The sequence below is a fragment of the Anolis carolinensis genome, chromosome 2, assembly GCF_035594765.1.
Source record: "Anolis carolinensis isolate JA03-04 chromosome 2, rAnoCar3.1.pri, whole genome shotgun sequence".
Taxonomy (NCBI): domain Eukaryota; kingdom Metazoa; phylum Chordata; class Lepidosauria; order Squamata; family Dactyloidae; genus Anolis; species Anolis carolinensis.
In genome coordinates, this window is record NC_085842.1 from 320,026,291 (window position 1) to 320,054,237 (window position 27,947).

At 42.4% G+C, this 27,947-nt stretch overlaps 1 protein-coding gene across 1 annotated transcript in view; it reads left to right on the forward strand.

Moving 5' to 3' along the window:
- Positions 1 to 2,230: 2,230 nt before the first annotated feature.
- The window catches only part of LOC134296802 (maestro heat-like repeat family member 5), a 63,979-nt gene continuing 38,262 nt past the window's right edge, over positions 2,231 to 27,947 (forward strand). Inside the window, exons 1-9 of the mRNA XM_062972603.1 lie at positions 2,231 to 2,361; positions 5,237 to 5,328; positions 6,674 to 7,110; positions 13,740 to 13,879; positions 15,642 to 15,743; positions 20,040 to 20,156; positions 24,084 to 24,200; positions 25,352 to 25,501; positions 26,789 to 26,908. Coding sequence (XP_062828673.1) covers positions 5,327 to 5,328; positions 6,674 to 7,110; positions 13,740 to 13,879; positions 15,642 to 15,743; positions 20,040 to 20,156; positions 24,084 to 24,200; positions 25,352 to 25,501; positions 26,789 to 26,908 — 1,185 coding nt within the window. The 5' untranslated portion in view covers positions 2,231 to 2,361; positions 5,237 to 5,326. The remainder of the gene's footprint in view (positions 2,362 to 5,236; positions 5,329 to 6,673; positions 7,111 to 13,739; positions 13,880 to 15,641; positions 15,744 to 20,039; positions 20,157 to 24,083; positions 24,201 to 25,351; positions 25,502 to 26,788; positions 26,909 to 27,947) is intronic.

Sequence of the window (27,947 nt, forward strand, 5' to 3'; positions counted from 1 at the left end):
GCAACGCTACAGAAAAGGCGGAGATGAAAGGGGAAGCCTTTACCTTTGTTCTGTGTATTTGTACGTCATTGTTATTCCACTGTATTAAGGCACTGGATGTTTGCCTATCTGTGTATGTTGCAATCTGCTCTGAGTCCCCTCGGGGAGATAGAACAGAATATAAATAAAGTGTTATTATAACATGAAAAGAATAAGAAGAGTTGAATACATTCCCATAAACTTTTCCTCCAAAACTGACAATATCCAAATGTGACATGAAACAATCATATTAAACAAGACTTGCATAAGTGGACAAAAATATGTTCAGCCTTCTACGTACTTACCACTTTAAATTATTACAGTTTCCCCCCAATCAATGTTTCAATTTTTTTGCTAAAGGACCATTTTATTTATGTGCTTCTACTAAGTTGTTCTCACTTGAGTGCTATTGCTTAATTATCTAAATACTTTAAAAAAAATAGTTCAACACAAATTTAAAGACTGCTGTAAAATCTCCTGTTTAGCTCCTGTTCAGCCATGGCAAGCCACACTCTCTCAGCTTCAAAAGAAGACAAGTCTCGACATGAGATGAAAAGAGAATGTATCTGCTTTGCTACAAAGGACATTTAAAAATTTAGCATATAATAATATTAGTATGTAAGATATGGATATAATGACTATAACAAACATAAATATTTTTGTCTCCCCAGTCCCCTTCCTCTTCTTTGGTGATACAGCAGATATTTATACAATTCTAATTTACAAACTGGAGCTCCACAACCCACACACCCCTTTCTACTATTCATTGTTGATGTGTGTGTGAATAATACGATGTGTTTTTATTTTGTTAAAATGTGTAATAATAAAAACTATTATACACAGAAGAAGAAAAAGGCAGTTGTGAATTTCTGCACCATTAATCCTGCCAAGAAAAACCTAGGAGAGGAGCTCGCTATAACAACAAATAACATATTTCACTGTAGTGGTAGTAGTAGTAGTAATATACTTTATTTATATTGTGATTTATTTCCCCAAGGAGACTTAGATCTGATTAGTAAAAGGTAAAGGTTTCCCTTGACGTTAAGTCCAGTCGTGACCGACTCTGGGGGTTGGTGCTCATCTCTATTTCTAAGCCGAAGAGCCAGTGTTGTCTGTAGACACCTCCAAGGTCATGTGGCCGGCATAACTGCATGGAGCGCCGTTACCTTCCCGCCGGAGCGGTACCTATTGATCTACTCACATTGGCATGTTTTCGAACTGCTCGGTTGGCAGGAGCTGGAGCTAACAGCAGCCGCTCACGCCGCTCCTGGGGTTTGAACCTGGGACCTTTCGGTCTCCAGCTCAGTGCTTTAATGCACTTCGCCACTGGGGTACATATATATGGCAAATATTCAGTGCCGTTATACAATTGACATAGACAGGCAATACATAAACAGAGGCAAGTTTCCCTCTTTCATCTCCGGCATCTGTAGGCAATGCTCGACTCGGCCATGGGGAGCTGCTGTTGTTCCATTCTTCCATATTGAAGAGTCTGTTGATTGAACCACCAGCATGTTTTTCAGGGGCGCCTTTTATCTCCCTGCTAAAGCGGTACCTATTTATCTACTCACATTGCTGTTTTCTAACTGCTAGGTAGGCAGAAGCTAGGCTGACAGTGGGAGCTCACCTTGTCTGTGGCTTGAACTGTCAGCCTTCCGGCCAGCAAAATCTTTTGTAGCTGGCAGTTTAACCCGCTGTGCTAAAGAGAGGGTGAGGTCAACCAAAAATTGTATCACAATGATGATGATAATAATGCCATAATTACAACAAGAATATTAATAATACACAATAACATAATGGTGACACAACAACAACAACAACAACAACAAGAATTCCGTTATGACATATCCCAAAGTTTTCCAGTGGAGAGAGTTTGCTTTTAGTAGAAGTATTCCTCCTCTCCTCAAAACTGCTATTAGTCCTTCTTCCACTAGGAAAAGACCAGTAAAGTTACTTATATTATCATTATTTTTTCTTTACCAGCCAACTTGGTTGGAAGAACACAGTGATCCTTGGCAAATAACCTGCAATATTAGCACTCTTTGATGTATTCAGTGGCCATCATGTGTGTTAAGGAAAAGAAACCCAGCCCCAAAGCACATTCTCCTCCGTTGCCTTAGGCCCAGTGACCCCAAAGTCTTCCTTGCCGTGACATCACCTCCTCCCCGATGATGCCATAAATAAGGATGTGACTTCACAGCCTTTGTTTGCAAAGACTTGGAGGCGTGAGCAAGGCTGATGGGGAGGGATCTACAGTTGCCAAGGAGCTTTCCTCCAAGTGTGGAAAGCCCAAAGGTAACCTTTTTGGAAGATCGAGGATTAGAAGCAAGATTTGAAGATCTGGTAAGACAGCTCATGGCCATCTAAGGTCGACTTTAAATTGCCCAGATTGAGTTACTTTTTAATCACACTGGGATCGTTTTTGGATGAAAGTAATATAGAAGTCCTTCAAGTAAACAGAACACGCAACAGAAATACACTTGACCCTCCGTATCCACTGATTCGGTATCCACAGATTCAAAAACCCACCCACAGCTTGAAAACAATACAAAAATAATACAATAGAAAGAGCTATGTTGGAAATGTGTGAAGAAGCAAGGTACCATCTATCATAAGCTAAGGAACTGTAAAAGGGTTAAGTATCATTGGAAGACAATACATGATATAATTAATTAGAATTTACACTGCAACTGTATCTTCTCAAAATGATTGATGAACGAATTAATAAACTTTATAAGGAGAATAATTATAGGCTAAAGACCTTGTAATTTATCTGTCAAGAATCAGACGCCAATTTGAGAGCAAAACACAGTTTATTCAAGAAATAGCCCAAAAAATAGACACAAACACAAAAGATGGCTTTAAACACTTAACTTTCAGTGTTTTAAAGCAGTCCAAACAAAAATATATCAAAAAGTATGCTTTAGCAAACAAACCGGATTATCAAAGCAAATAATCCAGATTAAACAAAAGGTGCTTCAATTCAGCTCTAAACAAACTAAGTTGGCTTGGAAAAGCAGCCAAAACAAAACAAAGACTTGGAAACTCCCAAAAAACTCCCAAGAGTCACAAGCTAGCAGTTTTAACACAAAGCTCTAAACAGAAACCAAAACCGGGCAAAGGAGCTTGTAAACAAACTTGGAGCTGGTGCAAAAGGGAAGGTATGGTTCCAAGCCCTTACTGCGGCAAGCAACAGGCTTTGGGGATTTAAAGGGACAGTGCAAGATGTCGTCAAACCGGTCCAGAGTCGAAATAGCAGGAACAGCAGCAAACCGCTTCGAGAGTGCAGGGAATGCCAGGAACTCAAGGGACAAAGCGAAAAGACATCATCAGGTTGATCCAGGGTCAGGACAGGAGACAGCAGCAGGGTCAGGAGGCAAGCCAGAAGTCAAGAGCCGTGGGTAGACCAATCAGAGAGTGAAGGCAGAAACAGGGTTGAATTCCAGTCCAAGGTCCAGAGGTTGTAGTCATCAATTCAAGGTCCACAAAATGGCACAAAGACCTAAAACAACAGAGGCAACAGCAGATCTTAAGCAAAGTCCCAGTCCAGTCTTCTTTAACACGTACAGGAGTCCCAGTGGCGCCCAGCAACACCTTGCCACACGCAAAGTGAAGTGACCAAACATTCCCAATTTATCCCAATTCTCCCTGGGTGTCCAACCACCAACACCCAAAGAGCAGGTGTCCCAAATCCTTAATCTGAATCAGAACTCCACACAGCTAATGCTCATGGATCAGGCGTGCCTAATTCTTCATCAGAATCCCAATCATCCTGCCCACGCCCAACACCCTGCACACCTGATGATCCATCCTCCCTCCTCCAAGCAGACCAAGTGGGATCTGCTTCTGAAGACACCCAATGTTCAGCAGTATCCATGGGCCCCAATTCCCCAGGCATCTCCAATGCCCGTACACAGTCAGTGCCCACTTCCTCAGCCACCACCTGTTCCCCAGCATCCATTTCTTCCACAGACTCCCCATCTGAATCTTCCATAGAAGACTCCCCATTGAGGTCCCTAATTCTCTTTCTGTGCAAATCCTCCAACCAGCCCTCCTCGCGAGGGTTTTTCCTTCCTCTCCTGATCCCACCACTATCATCCACAGTCCCCGAAGGCGCAGTCACAACATTATGTGTTGTCGAAGGCTTTCATGGCCGGGATCACAGGGTTGCTGTATGTTTTCCGAGCTACCTCTGAGGATGCCTGCCATAGATGTGGGTGAAATGTCAGGAGAGAATACTTCTAGAAAATGGCCATACAGCCCGGAAAACATACAACAACCCTTGTAATTTATGATCATGATAGCAAGGGTAGTATTGGCAATACCTTCTATCTATGACTGGAAATTGAAATTGTACTTTGCCAAACATTTAAATTCTCATGAAATGTCCAAAATATGACAGCCACTGTTTAGTCATCTTAGCTTCTTGGGAAAGGTTAATGCTTTCTGAACAAATCTGTAAAACTCACAATGATGCATACACAAGTCATCCAATTTGAAATGGTCAAGATATTATATTAACTAATTTTCCATCAGGCAGGAGATACACAGCTCTTAACTTTTTCCAGATATATATATCTATTTATACATTTATACATTTATATATATACACACACACATACATACACATACATACACATACATACAGTAGAGTCTCACTTATCCAAGCCTCGCTTATCCAAGCTTCTGGATTATCCAAGCCATTTTTGTAGTCAATGTTTTATAATAATAATAATAATAATATAATAATAATAATAATAATAATAATAATAATAATAATAATAATAATAACTTTATTCTTATATCCCGCCCCATCTCCCCGGAGGGACTCGGGGCGGCTTACATGGGGCCATGCCCGGACATAACAATATAAATGTTTTCAATATATTGTGATATTTTGGTGCTAAATTTGTAAATACAATAATTGCAACATAACATTATTGCATATTGAACTACTTTTTCTGTCAAATTTGTTGTATAACACGATGTTTTGGTGCGTAATTTGTAAAATCATAACCTAATTTGATGTTTAATAGGCTTTTCCTTAATCCCTCCTTATTATCCAACATATTCGCTTATCCAAGCTTCTGCTGGCCCATTTAGGTTGGATAAGTGAGACTCTACTCTATATAGATGAAAGCAGGTTAAAATATTTGGGCAAAGAACACAAAGCACCAAATAACTAACATCTGCTATCACTTTCTCCCCTGTTTTTCAGGCACACAAGTTCCCTCGCACCCGACAAGGGCCTTGGCACTTCCAGCGTTGGAACCTCCCTCTTTCCTATTGTCAGCTACAGTACTAAAATATGTGAGTAGATGAATCATGTAAGAAGTGATAGAAGGGCCCAATAATAATTCTTCACTGGAGAACAGTAATGATAGGCTGAGAAACAACCTTGGGGAGGTGCCGCATAACTTTCACCCAATTGTGCAATGTTGCTTTGTTAACAGATTTCAGCATTGCCCAACTGAATGCATCTTGCTCATAGCTGTCTTAGATGCCATGGAGGAGGAAGACGGGGTAGAAAATTGATAGAGAAGGGATGAGTAGACATAGATAGAGAATCATGTGTGTGATGTATATCCTTGTGTGATATACATTTATTCATCCATGTGCAACAACACACTATGTGCATTTATATATCCATGTGCAAAGCACATCTTTATCTAACACCACCATAATACAGAACTCCATTTCTGTAGCCTTGAAATGGATATGGCTGTTCTGCATTGTGCATGCATAGAACTATTTATACATGCATAACAGCATCCCGGACCAGAGCCTCCGGACGCTCAGTGTGTTAAAGCGCTGAGCTGCTGAACTTGCAGACCGAAAGGTCCCAGGTTCAAATCCGGGGAGCAGAGTGAGCGCCCACTATTAGCTCCAGCTCCTGCCAACCTAGCAGTTTGAAAATATGCAAATGTGAGTAGATCAATAGGTACCGCTCCGGCGGGAAGGTAACGGCATTCCATGCAGACATGCCGGCCACATGACCTTGGAGGTGTCTACGGACAACGCCGGCTCTTTGGCTTAGAAATGGAGATGAGCACCAACCCCCAGAGTCAGACACGACTGGACTTAACGTCAGGGGAAACCTTCACCTTTACCTTAACAGCATCCCAGCTCTTCTATGAGAAGGCCATGGGGTCATCAACAGAAGCTGAACACAGTAACTAACAAATGATGGGGCATTTGTCGTAAATTAGAGTGTTGCACTGAGATTTAGGAAGACCAGGGTTTGAATCCCCACTCAAGCATGGAAGCCCATTGAGTGACATTGGGTAAATCACACGCTCTCTTAGCCTGAGAGAAAGGGAAGAGTGATCTTCCTCTGATTGAATATGACCAAGAAAATCTTGTGATTGGGATTGCCTTAGGGTCACCAGAAGTCAGTCAACTTGAAGGCACATAATAACAACATTTGTGGTTGATGCCTCGTTTATTAGCAGCCCATGGGTATTGTCATCTGAGAGCTGGATTAGATCTCTTGGAAAACAGGGTTCAAACCCACTCTCAGGATGCTCTCGGCCTCAAAGGAAGGGAAAGGAGAACCTCCTCTGAATAAATCTGGCCAAGAAAACCCTAGGATAGGATCGCCATAAGCCAGAGTCAACCTGAAGGCCCATAACAACAGCACCGTGTTTTATTGTAGGATGGCGTCCTTTCTGAAGAAGTTTCAGATCCTGAAAAAGAAGGATATGGAAAGCGATGAGTCCTTTGCCCCAGCCAACCGGGGGCAAAGGGACCTTCGAGAGGCCCACTTCTCGGGACTTCAGCAACCCAGTCCCCAAGACCCAGCCAACCAGAGGACATCTCAGCTCTTGCCTTTGCTGGTGAAGCCAACCCCTTCTCCGGCAGCAGCAGATGCCAAGAAGAAAACTCAGGTCCAGCCGGTGGTCTTCCCCGAGTTGGTGCGGCGTTCCAGCAACAGCAAGGCTATTCCGGGAACAAGTAGGCCTGATGACAAGTATGCAAGTTATCCTCCAGTGGATATCAATTTTCCAACGCTAAATTCAAAGGAGAAGCCCAAGAAAGTCCCCACCCCGCCGGTGAAAAAGAAACCGGAGTCAACCTTGCCTATATATCCAGGTAACTCAATTCTCATTGATATCTTTCTTTCGGTAAGGCTTTTGGCAAGTTCGCCCATGATACTCTAGCATGTAAGCCAGTCAAATGTGGGCCAGACAATGAAACAGTTTGGTGGATTGGGAATTGGTTGACTGACCAAAACCAAAGGGTGCTTCCCAATGGCTCCTCTTCATCCCAGAGAGAAGTGACTTTTGTAGGTTCTGTCCTGTGCCCAGTGCTATTCAACATCTTTATCAGTGATTTGGATGACTGAATAGAGGACACACTGATCTAGTTTGCAAATTGGGAGAGATGGATCATACCCCCAAGAACATGGTCAGAATCCAAAAAGACCTTAACAGATAAGAGAGCTGGACCAAGACTAACTACCACATATACTCGAAGATAAGCCGAGTTTTTCAACCCTTATTTAGGAGCTGTAAAAGCCTTCCCCGGCTTATAATCGGGTCAAGGTCAAGTAGGCAGCAGAGCTTGGAGACCGTTGCTTGCAATATATGATATATTTATCTCTCATCTTACCCTCCCTTATCAGTGTTTTCTTTTCCAAAGCCTCCCTCGCTCTTAACCAAGGGAATGTTTTGAAAAGGGAAAGAAGCCCTTGCAAGTCAGGAAGAAGAATATATATATACCCATTGATCTTATAAAAGTATTTTCCCCTGAAATATTTGTTAATCTCTGCTACAGATACATATGCATTTTCCCCTGCAAGCCTTTGCAATCCCTATGTTCCTTTATATTTCTATCTATCTATCTATCTATCTATCTATCTATCTATCTATCTATCATCTATCTATCTATTTACATTAATTTTATATATGAATTTCCCCCTCACATGTTTGCAAGTCTTTGCAAATCCTATAAACATATAGATATCTAGAGATTTCAATGTACCTGTATATCTGTATCTATGTGTATGCATTATTTTATATATGAATTTTCACCTCATATGTTTGCAAGTCTTTGCAAATCCTATACAGATATAATTATCTATATATAGAGAGATGTTTAGATAGTTAATAATAATAATAATAAAACTTTATTTATACCCCGCCACCATCTCCCCAACGGGGACTCGGGGCGGCTCACATGGGGCCATGCCCAAGACAATACAATAAACAAAATATAATAACAGCATATCAAAATACAATTAAACAATACAAGAATAACACTACACAATACAGAACAAAATAAAGCAAAACGTAGCATAACATAACAAGGGCGGGCCGCATGGACACAAAGTTAAAAACTCGGGGTAAGAAGAGATAAGAATAAAACCATGGGGAACAGGGTCTACAGAATAGATGTTGGGGGGAGAGACAAAGGAGGTATATACAATTACTCTCCGAAGGCACACCGGAAGAGCCATGTTTTTAAATCTTTCCTAAAGGCTAAAAGAGTGGGGGCTAGCCTGATCTCAATGGGCAGTGAGTTCCATAAACGGGGGGCCACAGCAGAAAAGGCCCTCTCCCTTGTTCCCACAAGGCGGGCCTGAGATAAAGGCAGTGGTGACAGGAGGGCCTCCCCAGATGATCGAAGGGCTCGGGCAGGTTTATGGTAGGAGATGCGGTCACGAAGGTAGGCGGGTCCCAAACCGTTTAGGGCTTTATAAATGATGGTCTGCACCTTGAATTGGGACCGGAAAATGAACGGCAGCCAGTGGAGCTCCTTAAACAAGGGAGTAGATCTCTCCCTGTAACTCGCTCCCGTTATTAATCTGGCCGCCGAGCGTTGGACCAATTGTAGTTTCCGGGCCGTCTTCAAGGGAAGCCCCACGTAGAGCGCATTACAGTAGTCCAGTCTAGAGGTAACTAAGGCATGCACCACCGTGGTCAAGTCAGACTTCACGAGGTATGGTCGCAGTTGGCGCACAAGTTTGAGTTGTGCAAAAGCCCTCCCGGCCACCGCCGACACCTGAGCCTCAAGCGTCAACGCTGAATCCAGGAGGACCCCCAAACTGCGGACCTGTGATTTCAGGGGGAGTGCAACCCCGTCCAGCACAGGCTGCCACCCAATACCCCGATCCGACGAGCGACTGACCAGGAGGGCCTCTGTCTTGTCGGGATTGATCCTCAGCTTATTCCCCCTCATCCAATCCGCCACAGCGGCCAGGCACTGGTTCAGCATCCGAGGGGCTTCCTTGGAGTCAGATGGAAACGAGTAGTGGATTTGCGTGTCATCTGCGTAGAGATGGCAACGCCCTCCAAAACTCCGGATGACCTCTCCCAGCGGTTTCATGTAGATGTTGAAAAGCATGGGGGAAAGAATAGACCCTTGCGGGACCCCACAGGTCAAAGGCCAGGGGTCCGAGCAGGTGTCCCCCAGCTTCACCATCTGGGAACGGCCCTCCAGGAAGGACCGGAGCCACTGCAGAACAGTGCCACCAAGCCCCATCCCAGACAGCCGTCCCAGAAGGATACCATGGTCGATGGTATCGAAAGCCGCTGAGATGTCCAAGAGAACCAGCAGGGTCACACTCCCCCTGTCCAGTTCCCTGCGGAGGTCATCCACCAAGGCGACCAAAGCCGTCTCAGTACTGTGCCCAGGCCTGAAGCCAGACTGCGAGCGGTCCAGAAAATCAGTGTCATCGAGGAACCCCTGGAGCTGCGTGGCAACCACCCGCTCCAGAACCTTGCCCAAAAATGGGAGGTTGGAAATTGGTCTGTAGTTGTTACATACAGATGGGTCTAACGAAGACTTTTTAAGTAGCGGTTTTACTACCGCCTGCTTAAAGCAGGATGGAACTGACCCCTGGCTCAAAGAGGCATTAATTATAGCCACAAACCAATCCAACAGCCCCTCTTTGGCCAGCTTAACCAGCCAAGAGGGACAAGGATCCAGAGCGCAAGTGGTCGCCCTCACAGACCCAAGAATCCCCTCCACGTCATCAGGAAGAACAAGCCGGAAAGAATCCCACAAGATCGAACAGACAGGTACCTCGGTTACCTCCGCTGGAACTACAATTAAACTGGAGTCCAAGTCACGGCGTATCTGAGCAACTTTGCCTGCAAAATGGTGCGCGAAATCGCTGCACCTGGCTGCCAAGTCATCGGGGAGCCCCTGGGCCTCAGGAGGCCGCAGAAACTCTCCCACAACTCGGAACAGCTCAGTTGGCCTATTGGCCGCAGACGCTATGCGAGCAGTCGTGAAAGCTTTCCTGGCTGCTCGCAAAGCCACGGAGTAAGCCTTAATAGCGGCTTTAGCCCGTGCTTGGTCTGACACGTCCTGAGATTTTCTCCAGATGCACTCTAGTCCCCTCCTCGTACGCTTCATCACAGCCAGCTCCTCAGTGAACCAAGGGGTCGACGTGGCTCTGCACAACGAGAGGGGACGTTCGGGAGCGATCATGTCCAATGCCCTTGTCAGCTCACTATTATAGCGATCAGCCAGGACATCGACAGGATCGCCAGTCTCCAGAACAGGAAGATCCCCAAGAGACCTCAGGAGTCCATCCGGATCCATCAGCCTCCTGGGTCGGACCATCTTAGTGGGTCCACCACCCCTGCGGAGGTTAGAAGACACGGCGAAACTTACACAGATCAGATGATGGTCAGACCATGACAATGGAAGAATATTTTGCTCTTCCACTCTGACTGTCCCACCGTCCACAATAAAAACAAGGTCCAACGTGTGTCCCGCCTGATGTGTGGGCCCAGATATAACTAGATATATATGAACATAGATATTTAGGGCTTGCAAATATTGCTAGAGGGAAATACACACACATATATATAGAGAGAGGATTTGCAAACGTTTCAGGGGAAAATGCATATGTGAAATTAGTATATATAATGATTGATTTATATCTATATTGATTTATATCTATCTTCTCCATTGTGGCCCCCCGACTTTGGAACTCGCTCCCCAGGGAGATCAGGCAGGCCCCTACCCTCCTCTCCTTTCGGAAGAGCCTAAAAACCTGGCTCTTCCAAAAGGCCTTCGATGATTAATTATTGTAGGTTCGAACTATCTGCCCATTCAACAACAGGATACTTTGCCATTATTACTTTGCACTTTATTGACTACTTTGGCTGTGAAACTACCTCTCCCATTTTGAAATATTCTGCACTTTGGCCCAGATCCGTGTTTTAATCTCCTGTTTTTAACATTTTATGCTGTATGTTGATTCTTATGATGGTTTTATTGATGTTGATGTTTTATTGTTGGAATATTTGTTTCATTGTTTTATTGCTGTATGTGTCGGGCTAGGCCCCCATGTAAGCCACTCCGAATCCCTCCGGGGAGATGGGGCGGGGTATAAAAATAAAGTTGTTATTATTATTATTATTATTATTATTATTATTATTATTATTATTATCTAGCTCTGCATTGTTTATGTAGGCATTTAATGTTTTCCTGTTACTATGTTGGAAGCTGGTCTGAGTCCCCATGGGGAGATAGGGCAGGGTACAAATGAAGTTGTGATGATGATGATGATGATGATGATGACGACGACGACGACGACGATGATGATGATGATTATTATTTTATTGTTAATACCATATTGTTTTTGTTGACCCTACTTTTCCACTTACAGAGCTAGTTTACTGTTTTTCTTTGAAATACAGCAAATATTGAAAAAACTTTAACCTACTGTTGCCTCAATATAATTTCACTGGGATCTATTTTCATTTTGAAATTTACCAGTAGCTGCTGCATTTTCCACCATCGGCTTATATTCGAGTCAATAAATTTCCCCAGTTTTTTTGTGGTGCCTCAGCTTATATTAGGGTCGGCTTATACTCGAGTATATACGGTAAATTAATTTCAACAAGGATAAATGCATGGTATTACACTTAAGCAAAAGAAATGAAATGCACAGATATAGGATGAAAACAGTCCATGTGAAAAGGATCTAGGAGTATTAGTACACAATGAGCTGAACATGAGTCAACAATGTGATGCAGCAGCTAGAAAAGTCCATGTGATTCTAGGCTGCATGAATAAGAGTCTAGATTGAGGGAAGTCAATAGTCCCACTCTCTTCTGCTTTGGCCAAACCTCACCTGGAACGGCCCTGTATTATGTTATGGGCAACACAATCCAAGAAGGAGATGGACAAGATGGAAGGGAAAGGTGACCAAAATGGTCAAAGACCTGGAAGTCAGTCCTATGAGCAGCTTAGAGAGCTAGCTATGTTTAGCTTGGAGAAAAGAAGGATGAGAAGGAACATTATATCCATAAATCAGGAAGAATGACATCTGTAGCAGGGAATAAGCTTGAGGGGGAGTGGGATATTCCATCTAAATATTAGGAAGAACTTACTTAGAGTAAGAGCTGTTTCATAGTGAGAGATGTTGCCTAGAAGTCCAGTGGAGTCTCCTCTAGAGGCTTTTAAGCAGAGGCTGGATGTCTACCTTAAAGAACAGCTTGGATTGTTCCTGACAAAAAAGGGTTGGACTGGATGTCCCCTGGGGGTCTTTTCCAACTCAATATTTCTATGATTCCATTTGTCAGATAATGCCCCGGCCTCAATGGGATTCAAACTCAGACCTTCCAGCATTGACATTTAGTTTACTATTTCTGTGCCACTCTTGCATTTCTTTCTGGAGAGTTTTGGAGAGGTAGCAGTGGGCTTCTTTTTCAATGAGCTGTGAACATGAAAGTTGAGGGGGAATGTCTGTGTGTGTCCCCTTAAGCCCTCTGTTGAACTTATTGCAACCCCATGGATTTCAAAGAGGTTTCTTAGGCAAGAAAGACTCAAAGGTGCTCTCTCAAAAACAGGTTCAGAACTTTGGACAGTTCCTTCCAAAGTCAAGCTAAAATCTACAATACATTTTATGGTCCTCAGATAGAGCCATCAATAGCCTTCACTGGAGAGTTGTGTTTTGGAGAGACACATAGCATATTAGGTGAGTGAGCCCATCATCCATATCAGTGGTTCTCAACCTGTGGGTCCCCAGATGTTAAACTGACAGCTGGTAAACTGACAGAATTTCTGGGAGTTGTAGGCCAAAACACCTGAGGACCCACAGATTGAGAACCACTGATGATAGATAGATGATAGAAGATGATAGATAGATAGATAGATAGACAGACACACAGAGAGATAGATAGATGATAGATAGATAGATAGATAGATAGATGACAGATAGATAGATAGATAGATAGATAGATGATAGATAGATAGATAGATGATACATAGACAGATACACAGATAGACAGAGATGTGTGTGTTTATTTATTTGTTTGTTTATTACTATTTTAAAATGTATTTCTTGTTATAGTAAACTCTGACATATGGTGAAGGCATCTCAAAAATATGGTGCTTTAATAGCAGGAATACATATTAGATGCCTTAAACCAGGCTAAGCAAAGTTGGGAGATACTCCAAAACAGGGTCCATAATGTGCATGAAACATAGAACCATAGAGTTGGTTCTATGTCATCCAATCCACTAAATCATGTATTGCAATATTGCAATTTGTTGATTCCCAGCAAGGAGACTAGATCTGTCTATGTGTGTTTGAATGAGAAGCTGTGAGCAACCATGGTTGCTGCTTATTGCAAAATGCTTAATACCATTGGCCTAGAAACCTCAGTGATTGGATAATCCTGACTTGGTAGCCTGGCATCCATTAGTTATTTTTATTTGTTTCCTTCTTCTTTCCCCTTCTCTTTCTCTCCATCAAGAACTCTCTGATGAGCTATTCAAATATCTTTGGGACCCCAGGAAGCTGCAGAAAGGGAGGTCTGTCAAAGAATGCCTTGAGACGATGGATGAGAGGGAAGTTCTCGACACCATCCTGGCCCATATCAACTACTCTCTCCGGGTGAGTCTGGCCATCATCACAGGATCTGGAGCCAAGATTGCAGTGATCCATTTCTGGAGTTCCATAGGTTTGATGTGGAAAAAGGTCACTTACAAGCATAGCTGTGGAAGCAAGAGTCCTCATGCTTTGGTGGGAAGTTTCTGTTGGATTATGGTTGTATGTGTATGAAATGTAAATCAAGTGTTTTCTGCTGTTTTGCAAGAGTGTGTGTTTCAGTAATAAAACAGTTAACAGCAGGCTAGTTTTGACTGACAGCCTGCTGTGACCTATCAGGCATGACTTCTGTCCTTGGAGGTTGGGGACTTCCTTCGGACTGAGGAATGTGTTTTTCTTATCTCTCTGTGTGTTGAGCTGTGCTTGCCGAGGCAAGAGGCTGAAGAGAAATGCCAGCTCAGAGCAATGGCTTTTGCTATGCTTTGTAAATATGTGTGTAGATATTGAATAAATGTTTGGACTTCAGACTACTGATGTGTTTGAGTCTGACATTGAACAGGAATTGGTGAGGCAGACAATTGCAACCAATTCATCAGGGTGCTGGAGAAGATACTTTATTTATACCCCGCCACCATCTCCCCAACGGGGACTCGGGGCAGCTTACATGGGGCCATGCCCAAAATCTATCACTTCGTTTTTCCAAAATTTCATGAGTCCATCATATCCCTTTGTCTTTGCCCTACATGGAAGCTAGTATCTACACTGCAAAATGAATGCAGTTTAACATTACTGTAGAATAAATGCCGTTGTGGTCTGGTGAGTCCCCAGCTCTCTTTGGCAGTGAAGGCTAAAGACCTTGTCAAACTGTAACTCCCATGATTCCATAGCATTGAGTCATGGAAATTCAAGTGGTGTCACACTGCATTCATTCTAAACTGTACTTACTCATTTACTTAGGTGATCCCTCGTAGCTCGAGGATGATGGTCCTCCAAGTGTAGTGTCTTGGAGATGGATGCATAGGTAGCTGTGGAGACCTATTCTTGACCCGCATGTTCTTCCACATGTTCTTCCTCAGTGAAGACTTGGGTTTCCAGACAGAAGGTCAGGGTTGGCTTGACACGCCTTCCTCTTGGCACGTTTCTCCCTTAAGCCCTCCATTCGTGCCTCTTCAAATTTTGCAGCACTGCTGGTCACAGCTGACCTCCAGTTAGAGTACTCAAGGGCCAGGGCTTCCCAGTTCTTGATGTCTATGCCACAGTTTTTAAGGTTGGCTTTGAGAAACCATGAAAATGAACAAAATCTGGTTACCAGTATTAAAAAAAACTCAAAAATCAGAACAGTAAATAAGAAGCAACACTCTGAAAACAGAGGAGTTCCAGACATGAATCAACCAGGGGCAGCAACAAAGGTTGCCCCCCAGGCAGGAAGAAGCCAGGAGATGATGCTATTCAATGTTAATTAAGGTGATTAACTACAATATTCACACTGGCCTCCAACTGACAAAGAGTTCTTCTCCCACCCTGGACCTTCCACAGATATGTATAAACCTCCTTGCTTAGTTTCTCCACACCTCACAACCTTTGAGGATGCCTGCCATAGATGTGGGTGAAACGTCAGGAGAGAATACTTCTGGAACATGGCCATACAGTCCGGAAAGCATACAACAACCCCATCTTTAATCTCTTTTCATGTCCACCAACATTATTATTAAGTTTGCCCATGCCTGCTCTAAAGGCAACATGGTTTTTTAAAGGTTCACAGTAAGTCTTACTGGATGAATTCTGATGGCTCCGTTTGAGAAAATGTCCTTTTCCTTTGTTTTTGAAGCGTGGCTCCAGTGCAGATTCCAGACAAAGGAGAAAATCAGACCCTCCAGGAGTCCAGAAAATAATGGGGCACCAAAAGCCAAAAACAACTCCACAAGAAAAGGTAAATCCCTCTCTTTCTGAACTCAGCCAGGGTTTCCTAAGGAAGAGTGTAGAAGGCGTATAAAGGAATTCATTGTATAGACTTGGGTCTCCTCTCCAAGGTATTGTATTATGGAAATACAGATATCCCAAAATCTGGGGAGGGAAAACTGAAATCCAAGACAAGCATTTCGGATAAGTGGGGAATCAGCCCTAACAATAAATACTGCTGCAGTCTATATAATTCACTGTCCTCAGTTGCTATCAGGTCTGGGGCAGAAGCTCCCATTGGTGATAAAAGCATCCAACTCCACGGTTCCTTCTCTGTCCAAGGAGTTATGCTCGAAGTAGGCTTGCCTTTTAGAAAACAATGCCATCCATAACAGCAACAAGGCCATAAAACCTGCATTTGAAGGAGTGTACTCCAATCCATAAAAAGGGATGCCATCATAAACATACTTGTTTACAAGGCATTACTAACCCCTTCATTGTTTAATGCTGCAACGGGTGAAGGCGGTCGTCCCGCCGAGAGCAATAAAGCAAACCGATCCAGAACTATCAGTCACCAGCGTTGTTAAAAAGTTCAAAAGAAGCACATAATATAAAGCAGCGTTAAATAATGTATCAGTACTTTATAATGCTCAACACAAGGCACAAAAGGGCTGTGATTCAAAAATACTACATTTGAGGGTATTTCAGATCAGGGGATAAGGAAGCTTTACTTACTTACTTACTTACTTACTTACTTACTTACTTAGGCAATATCTTGTTGTCCAGGTATGATGGCCTTCCAAGTGTAGTGTCTTTGTGGTGGGTACGTAGGTGACTGTAGAGACCTATTCTTGACCCACATGTTCTTCCACAGTGAGGACATTGGTTTCCAGGTGGAAGGTGGTCCCAGTCAGGATTGGCTTGATGCACCTTCCTCTTGGCACATTTCTCCTTTTCGCCCTCCATTCGTGCCTCTTTGAACTCCGCAGCACTGCTGGTCACAGCTGACCTCTCAGTTAGAGCGCTCAATGGACAGAGCTTCCCAGTTCTCAGTGTCTATGCCACAGGTTTTAAGGCTGGCTTTAAGTCCATCTTTAAACCTCTTTTCCTGCCCACCAACATTACGTTTCCCATTCTTGAGTTGGGAGTAGAGTAACTGCTTTGGGAGACAGTGATCAGGCGTTCGGACAACGTAGCCAGTCCAGCAGAGTTGATGGCATAAGAGCATCGTTTCAGTGCTTTAGTTCTTACAGAACACTGACATTTGTCTGCCTGTCTTCCCAAGAGATTTGCAGGATTTTTCAGAGGCAACACTGATGGAATAGTTCCAGGAGTTGAGTGTGATGTCTGTTGACAGTCCACATTTCGCAGGCGTATAATAATAATATAATAATAATAATAAAACTTTATTTATACCCCACCACCATCTCCCCAATGGGGACACGGGGCGGCTTACATGGGGCCATACCCAGAGCAATACAATATAATAAAATATAAAAACAACATATCATAACACAATTAAAACAATACAATAGATAATAATATACATTACAACAAGAAGTCAAAGAAACAGTAAAACCAAGGGCGGGCCGCATGAACACAAAGATAAAAACTCGGGGTGAGAGAGACAAAGGAATAAACCACAGGGGACAGGGACATATGAAAGTGGAACAGTCTAGGGGATAGATGTTGGAGGGAAGTAACAAAGGAATATATGACAGTTACTCTCCAAAAGCACAGCGGAAGAGCCATGTTTTAAGTCTTTTTTAAAATCTAACAGAGTGGGAGCTTGCCTAATCTCAATGGGCAGTGAATTCCATAATCGGGGGGCCACAGCAGAGAAGGCCCTCTCCCTTGTACCCACAAGGCGGGCCTGGGATATAGGCAGTGGCGATAAGAGGGCCTCCCCAGATGATCGCAGAGATCGGGCAAGTTTATGGTAGGAGATACGGTCACGAAGGTAGGTGAGTCCCAAACCGTTTAGGGCTTTATAGGTGATGGTCTGCACCTTGAATTGGGACTGGAAGATGAATGGCAGGCAGTGGAGCTCCTTAAACAAGGGAGTGGATCTCTCCCTGTAACTTGCCCCGGTTATTAATCTGGCAGCTGAGCGTTGGCCCAATTGTAATTTCCGGGCCATCTTCAAGGGAAGCCCCACGTAGAGCGCATTACAGTAGTCCAGTCTAGAGATAACTAAGGCATGGACCACTGTGATCAAGTCAGACTTCACGAGGTATGGTCGCAGTTGGCGCACAAGTTTGAGTTGTGCAAAGGCCCTCCCGGCCACCGCCGACACCTGTGCCTCAAGCGTCAATGCTGAATCCAGGAGGACCCCCAAACTGCGGACCTGTGATTTCAGGGGGAGTGCAACCCCGTCCAGCACAGGTTGGGAGGACAATAGCTTTATAAACATAGACCTTGGTATCCCTATGGATTTCCCAATCCTCAAAACTCTCTGCTTCATTCAGAAAAATGCTGCACTCGCAGAGCTCAGCCGCTGTTGCATTTCAGTGTCAATGTTGACTTTTATGGAGAGGTGGTTTAATCAGCATTGCTAGAGCAATGGTGAGCTGTCAAACCAAGGCCTCAATCCAATGTTCAGTCTAAATAGAGTAGAACTATTGAAGTGATGGGTTAACCTAGATGTTGATGTTCCATAAGGAATTTATTCAGGTCTACTCTCTTTGGGACTAGTAATTTAATTTAGGGCTATGGAAACAAACTGTCATGGCACCAATGTCATTGGATCATAACAGCATCCCATTTAAGAAGTTATTATTACTCTCGTCCTTGGCTCCACAGAGATGGGTTTCTTGGGAACATTAAGGGCCTCCTGGTCTGCCGACTCCCAATCCATGCTTTCAAGTGATTGTGGGCCATCAGTTACTTAAAATGGCAATGCACATGTGGATGCTCTGATGCAACGCACATCATCATCATTTAATAATATGGGGTGCAAACATCCACTTTTATATCATTCATGGTGGGACGGTCCCACAACCAAAATGCCACAGATCTGAAGGACTTTCTATATATCATGTCTTTCTCAAAGGGAAATTTTTTTTGTCTTAAACAATACAGTTATGGGGTTTACGCTAGACTTAAAGATCCATAACTTTCTTGTATTCACTAATCCTATGCAGTCAAAGCAAGCCTTAAGAGACATCAGTCCACCTTGAAATCTAGTCAAGGGATTGGCTGGAGCTGGTCTTCTTCCACTGGAAGGATTCCTCTGGATCTTAAGGTGGACAATGCAGGTGGACAATAGTTCATTTTGTAACATTTTGGCACATGAGCTTTTGGGCAAAACACCCATGATATTCCTGGAAACAGTCTTTTTTTACTGAACACATGCCTATTTTTATGCAAAAAATGCCATTTTGTATTTTTGCACAGAATAATTTCATAAAACATTTTGAGGTGAGTGAATATTCGCTGAAAACTGCGCAGAAACATCAGTGTTTCCAGAGATCTCTGGAAATTATTCATCCATGTACATGAGTCCAAAATGGTCCGATATTTATATGCTGAGCATCCCTAATCCATAATTCTCCTAAAACCAGAATTGTTGACTTATTGGCTGAGAGATTGACTCCTTTGCATTTTTGATCGTTCAAGGTACATAAACGCTATTTTGTGCTCAAAACAATTTACATTGTGCATAAAAGTAAACTATGTGCATAATGTGTCTATGAAGAATAAATGAATCCCATTATATATGTATATTGAAATAAAATACAGTAGTCTCACTTATCCAACACTCGCTTATTCAACGTTCTGGATTATCCAATGCATTTTTGTAGTCAATGTTTTCAATACATCATGATATTTTGTTGCTAAATTCGTAAAATACTAATTTTAGTAATTACTACATAGCATTACTGCGTATTGAACTACTTTTTCTGTCAAATTTGTTGTATAACATGATGTTTTGGTGCTTAATTTGTAAAATCATAACCTAATTTGATGTTTAATAGGCTTTTCCTTAATCCCTCCTTATTATCCAACATATTCACTTATCCAACATTCTGCTGGCCCGTTTATCTTGGATAAGTGAGACTCTACTGTAGATAGATAGATATATAGATAGATAGGCACATGCGCATGCACACACACATATTCTTAAATCCAAAAACTTCTGGTTTCAAGCATCTCATATATGAGATATTCTCTTTTACATAAATATTCAAATCTTATGATTGGTGGCCCTGATCACTTATAAAGTAAATTTCTAAAAATGTGACAAGAAAATATGTTAAAGCTCCCTCATACTATAATCTTCCTGATCTGCTGATGTGACTAACTGAGGTTTCCCTCCACTCTGTAGATTCCCCTTTACAGATACTTTGGGCTGAAGCTCCGGGATTCAAGACATAAGGATGTCGTCAGTGAATACCTGCATACGCTGATGGGTTTTGCATTCTATGACGAAGTAGACAGAGAGGTGAGTGACAGTCTGAGGGTTCCCTGAAAGACGTCTCCAATATGGAGACCAGGCAAAGAATTAGCTGGTAAATGAACTGATTTATAGTTTCCAAATCACAACCTCCCTGAACCACTGCAAGCTGGATAGCAAGTGTCTCAGAAGCAAGCAAAAATACAGCAAAGTCCTTTCACAGCATAAATATATATAATACTAGCTGTGCCCGGCCACGCGTTGCTGTGGCTTAGTCTGGTGGTGTTGGTCAGTCTACATTAGGTTGTATTTATGCTGTGACCTCCACCCTTCTTTATGCTCACATTAGTAGTAGTATTTGAAGTCTGTTACCTTCTTCAATTTTTGTGTTGATTGATAATTGCTTGAGATCCCTGTTGTCTTTGGTTTGTTGTTAATTGTAATGTCTGATTCTGCTGAGTGCGGTTTATATTTTTATTGTGGTACAATAGTCTTTTTTTTTTTTTGCCTGTGTAGGTGTTTATTATTATTGTTGTTGTAGTGGTCATGAAAGTTGGATAAGTTAGATGCTACTGTATTGTTTTTGGAGGCCCAGTGTAGCACTGACTGGCCTCTCAGCCTCAGTGCCTGGCTGTTTCTTGCCTGTGATGGTGTTGATTCTTATTGTTGTTGTTATTGTTATTATTGTAATTGTTTTTTTGGAGGCCAAGTGTGAATGTAGGGATTGGGGAGGTGGATGAGTTGTGTTGTCAAATTTTGTATTTGTTATAGTCACAATGCGTTGTTGTAAGTATTGTGGGTCCGGATTGTGGTTTTGTGGTGTGGTTGTGTTGTTACAACCAGGAGAGGCAAGGCTTTTGTGTTGTGTTGTCAAGTGTTGTATTTCTGGGGCGTTTAGTTGTATGCCAAGTTTTGTATTTCTGGGGCGTTTAGTTGTGTTGTTATAGTCACTATGCATTGTCGTGAGTTTTGTGGGTCCGGATTGTGGTTTTGTGGTGTGGTTGTGTTGTTACAATCGGGAGGGAATGCTTTTGTGTTGTGTTGCCAAGTTTCGTATTTTTGGGGCGTTTAGTTGTGTTGTTATAGTCATGATGCGTTGTTGTGAGTTTTGTACGTCCGGATTGTGGTTTTGTGTTGTGGTTGTGTTCTTACAAACTGGGAGGCAAGGCTTTTGCATTGTGTTGTCAAATTTTTTATTTCTGGGGCGTTTAGTTGTGTTATAGTCATGATGCGTTGTTGTGAATTTTGTGGGTACAGATTGTGGTTTTGTGGTGTGGTTGTGTTGTTACAACCAGGAGAAAAGGCTTTTGTGTTGTGTTGTCAAGTTTTGTATTTCTGGGGCGTTTAGTTGTGTGCCAAGTTTCGTATTTCTGGGGTGTTTAGTTGTGTTGTTATAGTCACGATGCATTGTTGTGAGTTTTGTGGGTCCGGATTGTGGTTTTGTGGTGTGGTTGTGTTGTTACAACCGGGAGGCAAGGTTTTTGCGTTGTGTTGTCAAGTTTTATATTTCTGGGGCGTTTAGTTGTGTGCCAAGTTTCGTATTTCTGGGACTTTTAGTTGTGTTGTTATAGTCACGATGCATTGTTGTGAGTTTTGTGGGTCCAGATTGTGGTTTTGTGGTGTGGCTGTGTTGTTACAACTGGGAGGCAAGGCTTTTGCTTTGTGTTATTAAGTTTTATATTTCTGGGGCGTTTAGTTGTGTGCCAAGTTTCGTATTTCTGGGGCGTTTAGTTGTGTTGTTATAGTCACGATGTGTTGTTGTGAGTGTTATGGGTCTGGATTGTGGTTTTGTGGTGTGGTTGTGTTGTTACAACCTGGAGGGAAGGCTTTTGCGTTGTGTTGCCAAGTTTCGTATTTCTGGGGCGTTTAGTTGTGTTGTTATAGTCATGATGCGTTGTTGTGAGTTTTGTGGGTCCTGTGTGGTTTTGTGGTGTGGTTGTGTTGTTATAACTGGAAGGCAAGGCTTTTGCATTGTGTTGCCAAGTTTTGTATTTCTGGGGCATTTAGTTGTGTTGTTATCGCATGATGCGTTGTTGTGAGTTTTGTGGGTCTGGATTGTGGTTTTGTGGTGTGGTTGTGTTGTTGTAACCTGGAGGCAAGCCTTTTGCATTGTGTTGCCAAATTTCGTATTTCTGGGATGTTTAGTTTTGTTGTTATAGTCACTGCGCAAACAACTTTATCATTTTATATATATAGATACTTGATATTGCTTTGCACCTTGGCCTGGATCTTTTGACCCAAATCGGGATTTTAATATTATTGTGTATATTGACTTTTATGACTGTTTTTAATCATGTTGAAGTTTTACTGCTCGGTTTAATGTTTTATCTGATTTGTGCTGTCGTGTCTGGGCATGGCCCCATGTAAGCCGCCCCGAGTCCCTCCGGGGAGATGGGGCGGGATATAAGAATAAAATTATTATTATTATTATTATTATTATTATTATTATTATTATTATTATTATTATTATTATTAAATATGTGCATCGACCCTGTCTATTAGCAGTCCAGCTGCCAGCATCTGACCTTATCTATACACTATATAGTAGACTTATGGATTCAGGTTTTCATCCAAAATATCTGGAGAATTTAATCTTCACCATTACAATATATACAAATGTACAATCAGGATACACAGACCAACTTTCCTGTTCTTGCAAACAATCAGAGTCATGAAACAGCCACATATAACACAGGTAGATCCTGGGTTGTTGTGTGTTTTCCAGGCTGTATGGCCATGTTCCAGAAGTATTCTCTCCTGACGTTTCACCCACATCTATGGCAGGCATCCTCAGAAGTTGTAAGGGACCTCACAACTGTTTTATTCTTGTTTTACATTGTATTATGGTGGCGAAGTGTGTTAAAGCACTGAACTGCTGAACTTGCAAACCGAAAGGCCTCAGGTTCAAATCCCGGGAGTGGAATGAGCACCCGCTGTTAGCTCCAGCTCCTGCCAACCTAGCAGTTCGAAAACATGCCAATGTGAGTAGATCAATAGGTACCGCTCCGGCGGGAAGGTAACGGTGCTCCATGCAGTCATGCCGGCCACATGACCTTGGAGGTGTCTACGGTGGCTCTTCGGCTTAGAAATGGAGATGAGCACGAACCCACAGAGTCGGACACAACTGGACTTAACATCAGGGGATACCTTTACCTTTACCTTACTGTTTTTATCTTTTATACTGTAAATTGTATTTATATTGTTATTTATACTGTCAATGTTGTTCAGGCCTTTGCCCCATGTAAGCAGCCCTGAGTCCCCACGGGGAGGTGGTGGTGGGGTATAAATAAAGTTTTATTATTATTTTATTAATACTTCTGGAACATGGCCATACAGCCCGGAAAACACGCAAAAACCCTGTGATCCCGGCCATGAAAGTTTTCGACAACACAGATAGATATACTGAGTCACACAGGAGAGAAGAAGATGGATTCTTTCATTCTTCTTATATAGCCACCTGCTAATAGGTTATCAGTAAGGGACACTGACTGATGCAACCCTTTTGCAATAAAACCCACCTCACGTGGTGGCTCAGCCATCAAAACATTTCCTTAGGTATTGCATCATGACATTCACAGTCATATCCAGGGCTATCAATCAACCACACCTTCATCAAACAGTATTTTTCCTATGATTAGAAATGCTGTTCCATTTTTGTTTAACAGACGTGGCATTGCATTGTCTCGTGTCACCCTTTTGTGAAGGTCTCTAATAACATTATTGGCATTTAAGGGTTTGGGGTGCCTTTTTATTGGGCAGGGTATGGTTTTGTATGTTTGGGGACTCTGTGTGAAAAAGACCGTAAAACACTGATAAAAAATAATGTTAACAGTAGGGAACATCAAGAGCAACATGCAACTCTATGGCACACTTTGCCCAATCCTTCCTAATGGGGAGGAAAGGCTAAAGAAATGCTCTTGTCAATCAGGACAGTGAGAGGAAATGACCAATACTGACATCCATTATTTCGTTCAGGGCGTCTCCGAAGCCATTGGTGTCATTGCGTTTTGTCACCTGTCTGAGATCCTTTGTGTGCTTAGAGATTATGGCCACTTGGTGCCCCAAAGGAGATCTTTGCAGCAAATACCAGAGGTAAGAGCATCAGCATGACACTGCATAAAAGGCCCATATAAAAGACCTCAGCAGATTGTATCCTTGTTATTATTCCATATGTAGCTCTACTTTGCACTGGCTTTGTTTGGACAAATACTCCATGGCTAACTGTTGTGACTCAGCTGGAACCTCAGAGTGACTCTGATGGGGACTATGGGATTCAGGTTCAAAATCAGGTTCAGAATGTCCCTGTTGTAGAAGATGAGAAACAGAGAGTTTTTCCCAGAGCAGGGAATGATGTTGATGATACTGAAACTAGCCAGGTGCAAGTTGACTCAGAAAAGGAAGACAGTTCTCAGTCTGATAGCAAGCAGGCTGACGCTAACAAGCTTGATGAAATGGAATCTTTAGATTGAGCTGACTGTTTGGAATTTAGGGTTCGAAGGAGTGTGAGAATAGCAAATAAGAAGGAGGTCAGAGGCCAAAGAAATACTTTCATGCTTGGCAAAGGGTATTAAAGCAGTGTGTTTGGAGACAAACCTTTGTCAAAGCAACTTTCATTTAACAAAGAAGCAAGCTCTCGTTTCATTATCTTGCAGCCTTTGTGTTCATGTCCTTGGGACTTTGTCATGCTCTATTGGGAATTTATTTTATTCCTTGGGATTTCTTGGATTATAGTTTAAGGTTTTGTTTTGTAACGATCTTTTGGAACTTTACTTTTGCTTTTAAAGAACTTCTTATCTTCTATTTTCTAATAAACTACAAAAAAACTTCAGCATGTGTGCAGTCTGGTGTATTTAGCAAGGTGAAGCTAACCTGAGGTGTGACACTAACCTGCTTGGAATCCAGTGGTCTGTAGTTTTCTGATTTTAGCTTTTCCAATGACCATCATGATTAAGGAGTTATGAGAGTTATAATCTCCACAAGAAATCAGAATTTGTTTTCCTATGAAAATAAAACAATAATTCCCTAAAAGGGTAATGTATATATATTTATGTATCATCAGTCCTTCAAGACCTCTGAGTGATGCACAGCAAGGACAAAATGGACAAGAGAGCATTTTTCCAAGCTTTGCTGACAAACGTTTTGATAGCTATGAAAAAATTGTTCCCAGATGAAGTCAAATGTCAGTGTTATCTAACAATTTGTTTTGGATTCCCACATGTATAGTTTTCTCCCCTTAACTCCAGGAATTAAGGAATCTCTCCGAAAGTTACATCCGCACCGCCTTGATGTTGTGCTATGGGCAAGCAGCCATTGGTGCAAGGCCAGAGGACATGCTGGCTTTGGTGGAGCTCATGGTCTCGGAGATCCTCTTCCAGTACCGAGGCAACTTCAAGGTACCATTTCCTTTCCCTCTTGGGTCTTACCATTGTGGGGTGTCATTCCAGTGGCCCTTTCACACCATTGAAGTATAGTGTCACAATTTTACATGAGCTGCTATGGATTCCTAGGAGAGATATGTAAAATCTACAGCTTGGAACCTCTCCAGATACACCCTTGGCTTCCCAAGAATTGCATCACGGCAATTAAAGTGCAATCATAGCTAAATAACTTTGAAAAATGAATGAGTTCCTGGACTATGACTCCATATAAGTATTGGTCAAATGATGCCAGAAGATTTTCACACAAAGACTGAAATGGCAGACAAAGGTTTGAGAAAATGAGACAAAGAGAGTTCCAGTGGCTGTAGAAAAAATGACGTTTATTCTCAGTGGCCAGTGGGAATAAGCAATATAGAAAAGACCTTCCCCTGTAATCAGGAAAGCGAAGGTACCTAGACAAAGGAACACAGATCCTTATATACTATTTTGGCCTGCCTCTATCTACGTCACATAGGTATTATCCATCACCAATTAGTGTCAAAAAAAAGTCTTACTTTGCACTTACTAAAAAGCTATCTTTGCATTTTCCTAAAATATAGACTACTTCAAGACCTCTGACCCTCCATTAGCCTTATCTCTGGAATTCTCATCTCATCCATTAGGGCTCCCCCTGGTCCTCCATTAATTAAGGAATTTACTCCCTACCTTAGCTTGTCAGAGAGAGTAATTAGTATTCCCCCCTGGCGCCAGGTCTTATCTTGACATCCGAAAAAGCCTTAATTTGGCACCAGGTCTTATCTTGACATCCCAAAAAGCCTTGTCCATTAGCTTATCTACTCTTGTTGACACTTAACATATGTCTCTGGAACTTAGGGTGAACTTTGGTCTTTGCTATGGGGAGACAGTTATTTTGCTGAGCAGAGTGTATTTTTGGCTATAGGCACACAATCTGCTGGTGATTACATATTTTCCTATTTCTATTTCTTAACATGATTACATTCAATATATAGTTTCCAATACAAGTATTATATTTTCCCAATACACCTTCATCAAGACTATTCCAGGGCAGAGGAGCCCCTTCATAAGCCATTTTTCCACCCAATGTTAAATATTAACATTTGAAATTATGAAATTTCCTTTCACTCCAAGTTAGGGCACAACTGTCTCTTGGCTTGTCCTTCTCCATAATATAATCTGTTATTTATTGTCCTATGACCCCCAAGTCTCCCCCCATTATTTACTTTCTCTCTCTCTCTCTCTCTGTGATCCACTTCACCTTGTTCAACTTCCCTCTCCTTCCAGGATGAGACGTTGAAGAAGACCTTCATGAGGGCTGTGATTATGATAAGCAAGGCTCTTCTGCATGTCAAGAAGAACGACGTTCATTTCCCCCGTAAAACTGAGCTGGTCATATGCATTATAGTGAGTAGTACATTCATGTTTCCTAAAAAGTGAAGATCTATAGTCAGCTAAATTCCACTAGAGTGCATCTACGCTGTGGAATTAATGCAGTTTGGACTCACTTTAACTTCCATGGCTCAAGACTATGGAATCATGGGAACTGTAATTTTCCAAGGTCTTTCACCTTCTCTGCCAAAGAGTGCTAGTTCCTCACAAAACTACAGCTCCAAGGATTCCACAGTATTGAGCCACAGCAGTTAAAGTGTTGTCAAACTGCATTTGTTCCAAAGAGGAAGCTTTCTTCCAACGAGGAAGAACTTTACATGTTTTACTTCCACCTGAACATCAGGAAGAACTTCCTCACTGTGAGAGCTGTTCGACAGTGGAACTCTCTCCCCGGGGCCGTGGTGGAGGCTCCTTCCTTGGAGGCTTTTAAGCAGAGGCTGGATGGCCATCTGTCGGGGGTGCTTTGAATGCGATTTCCTGCTTCTTAGCAGGGGGTTGGACTAGATGGCCCATGTGGTCTCTTCCAACTCTACTATTCTATGATTCTATGATTCTATGATTCTACTTTCCCAAGGTCAACCAATGGGCTTCCAGGGCTCAGTAGGGATTCAAACCCAACTTTTTAAACTGTGCAATTGTTTATTATGCTTTCAGAATGTTTACATTGTTTTTAACATGTTAAATGTTGTTGGGAAATCATCCTGGACTACTCAAGTCCAAATGTAGTTAGATAGATGATAGAGTTAGATTGAGGGAATCCTTTCCCTGTTTCCAAAGCATGCCTAGACAGGCTTTACTGTGTTTCACTCTATCCTGTGTACGTCACATCCCTTACTTTGAAGTTAGTAGAAATGTGAATCTTTAGGGACACTAACTTCCCATTGGTCAGAATGTCTTTTATGGCCCCAATAAACTGGACCATGAGGTCAGAACCATTTTGGTTCTCCCTTCTCCCTTTGTTCTTCAAGCTAACAAGAAGCATCCTGCCATCTCTCCTGGCAAGATGTAACTATGTAGATGTTTGTTATTTTTCCTTTCTTATTTTTCCTTAGAA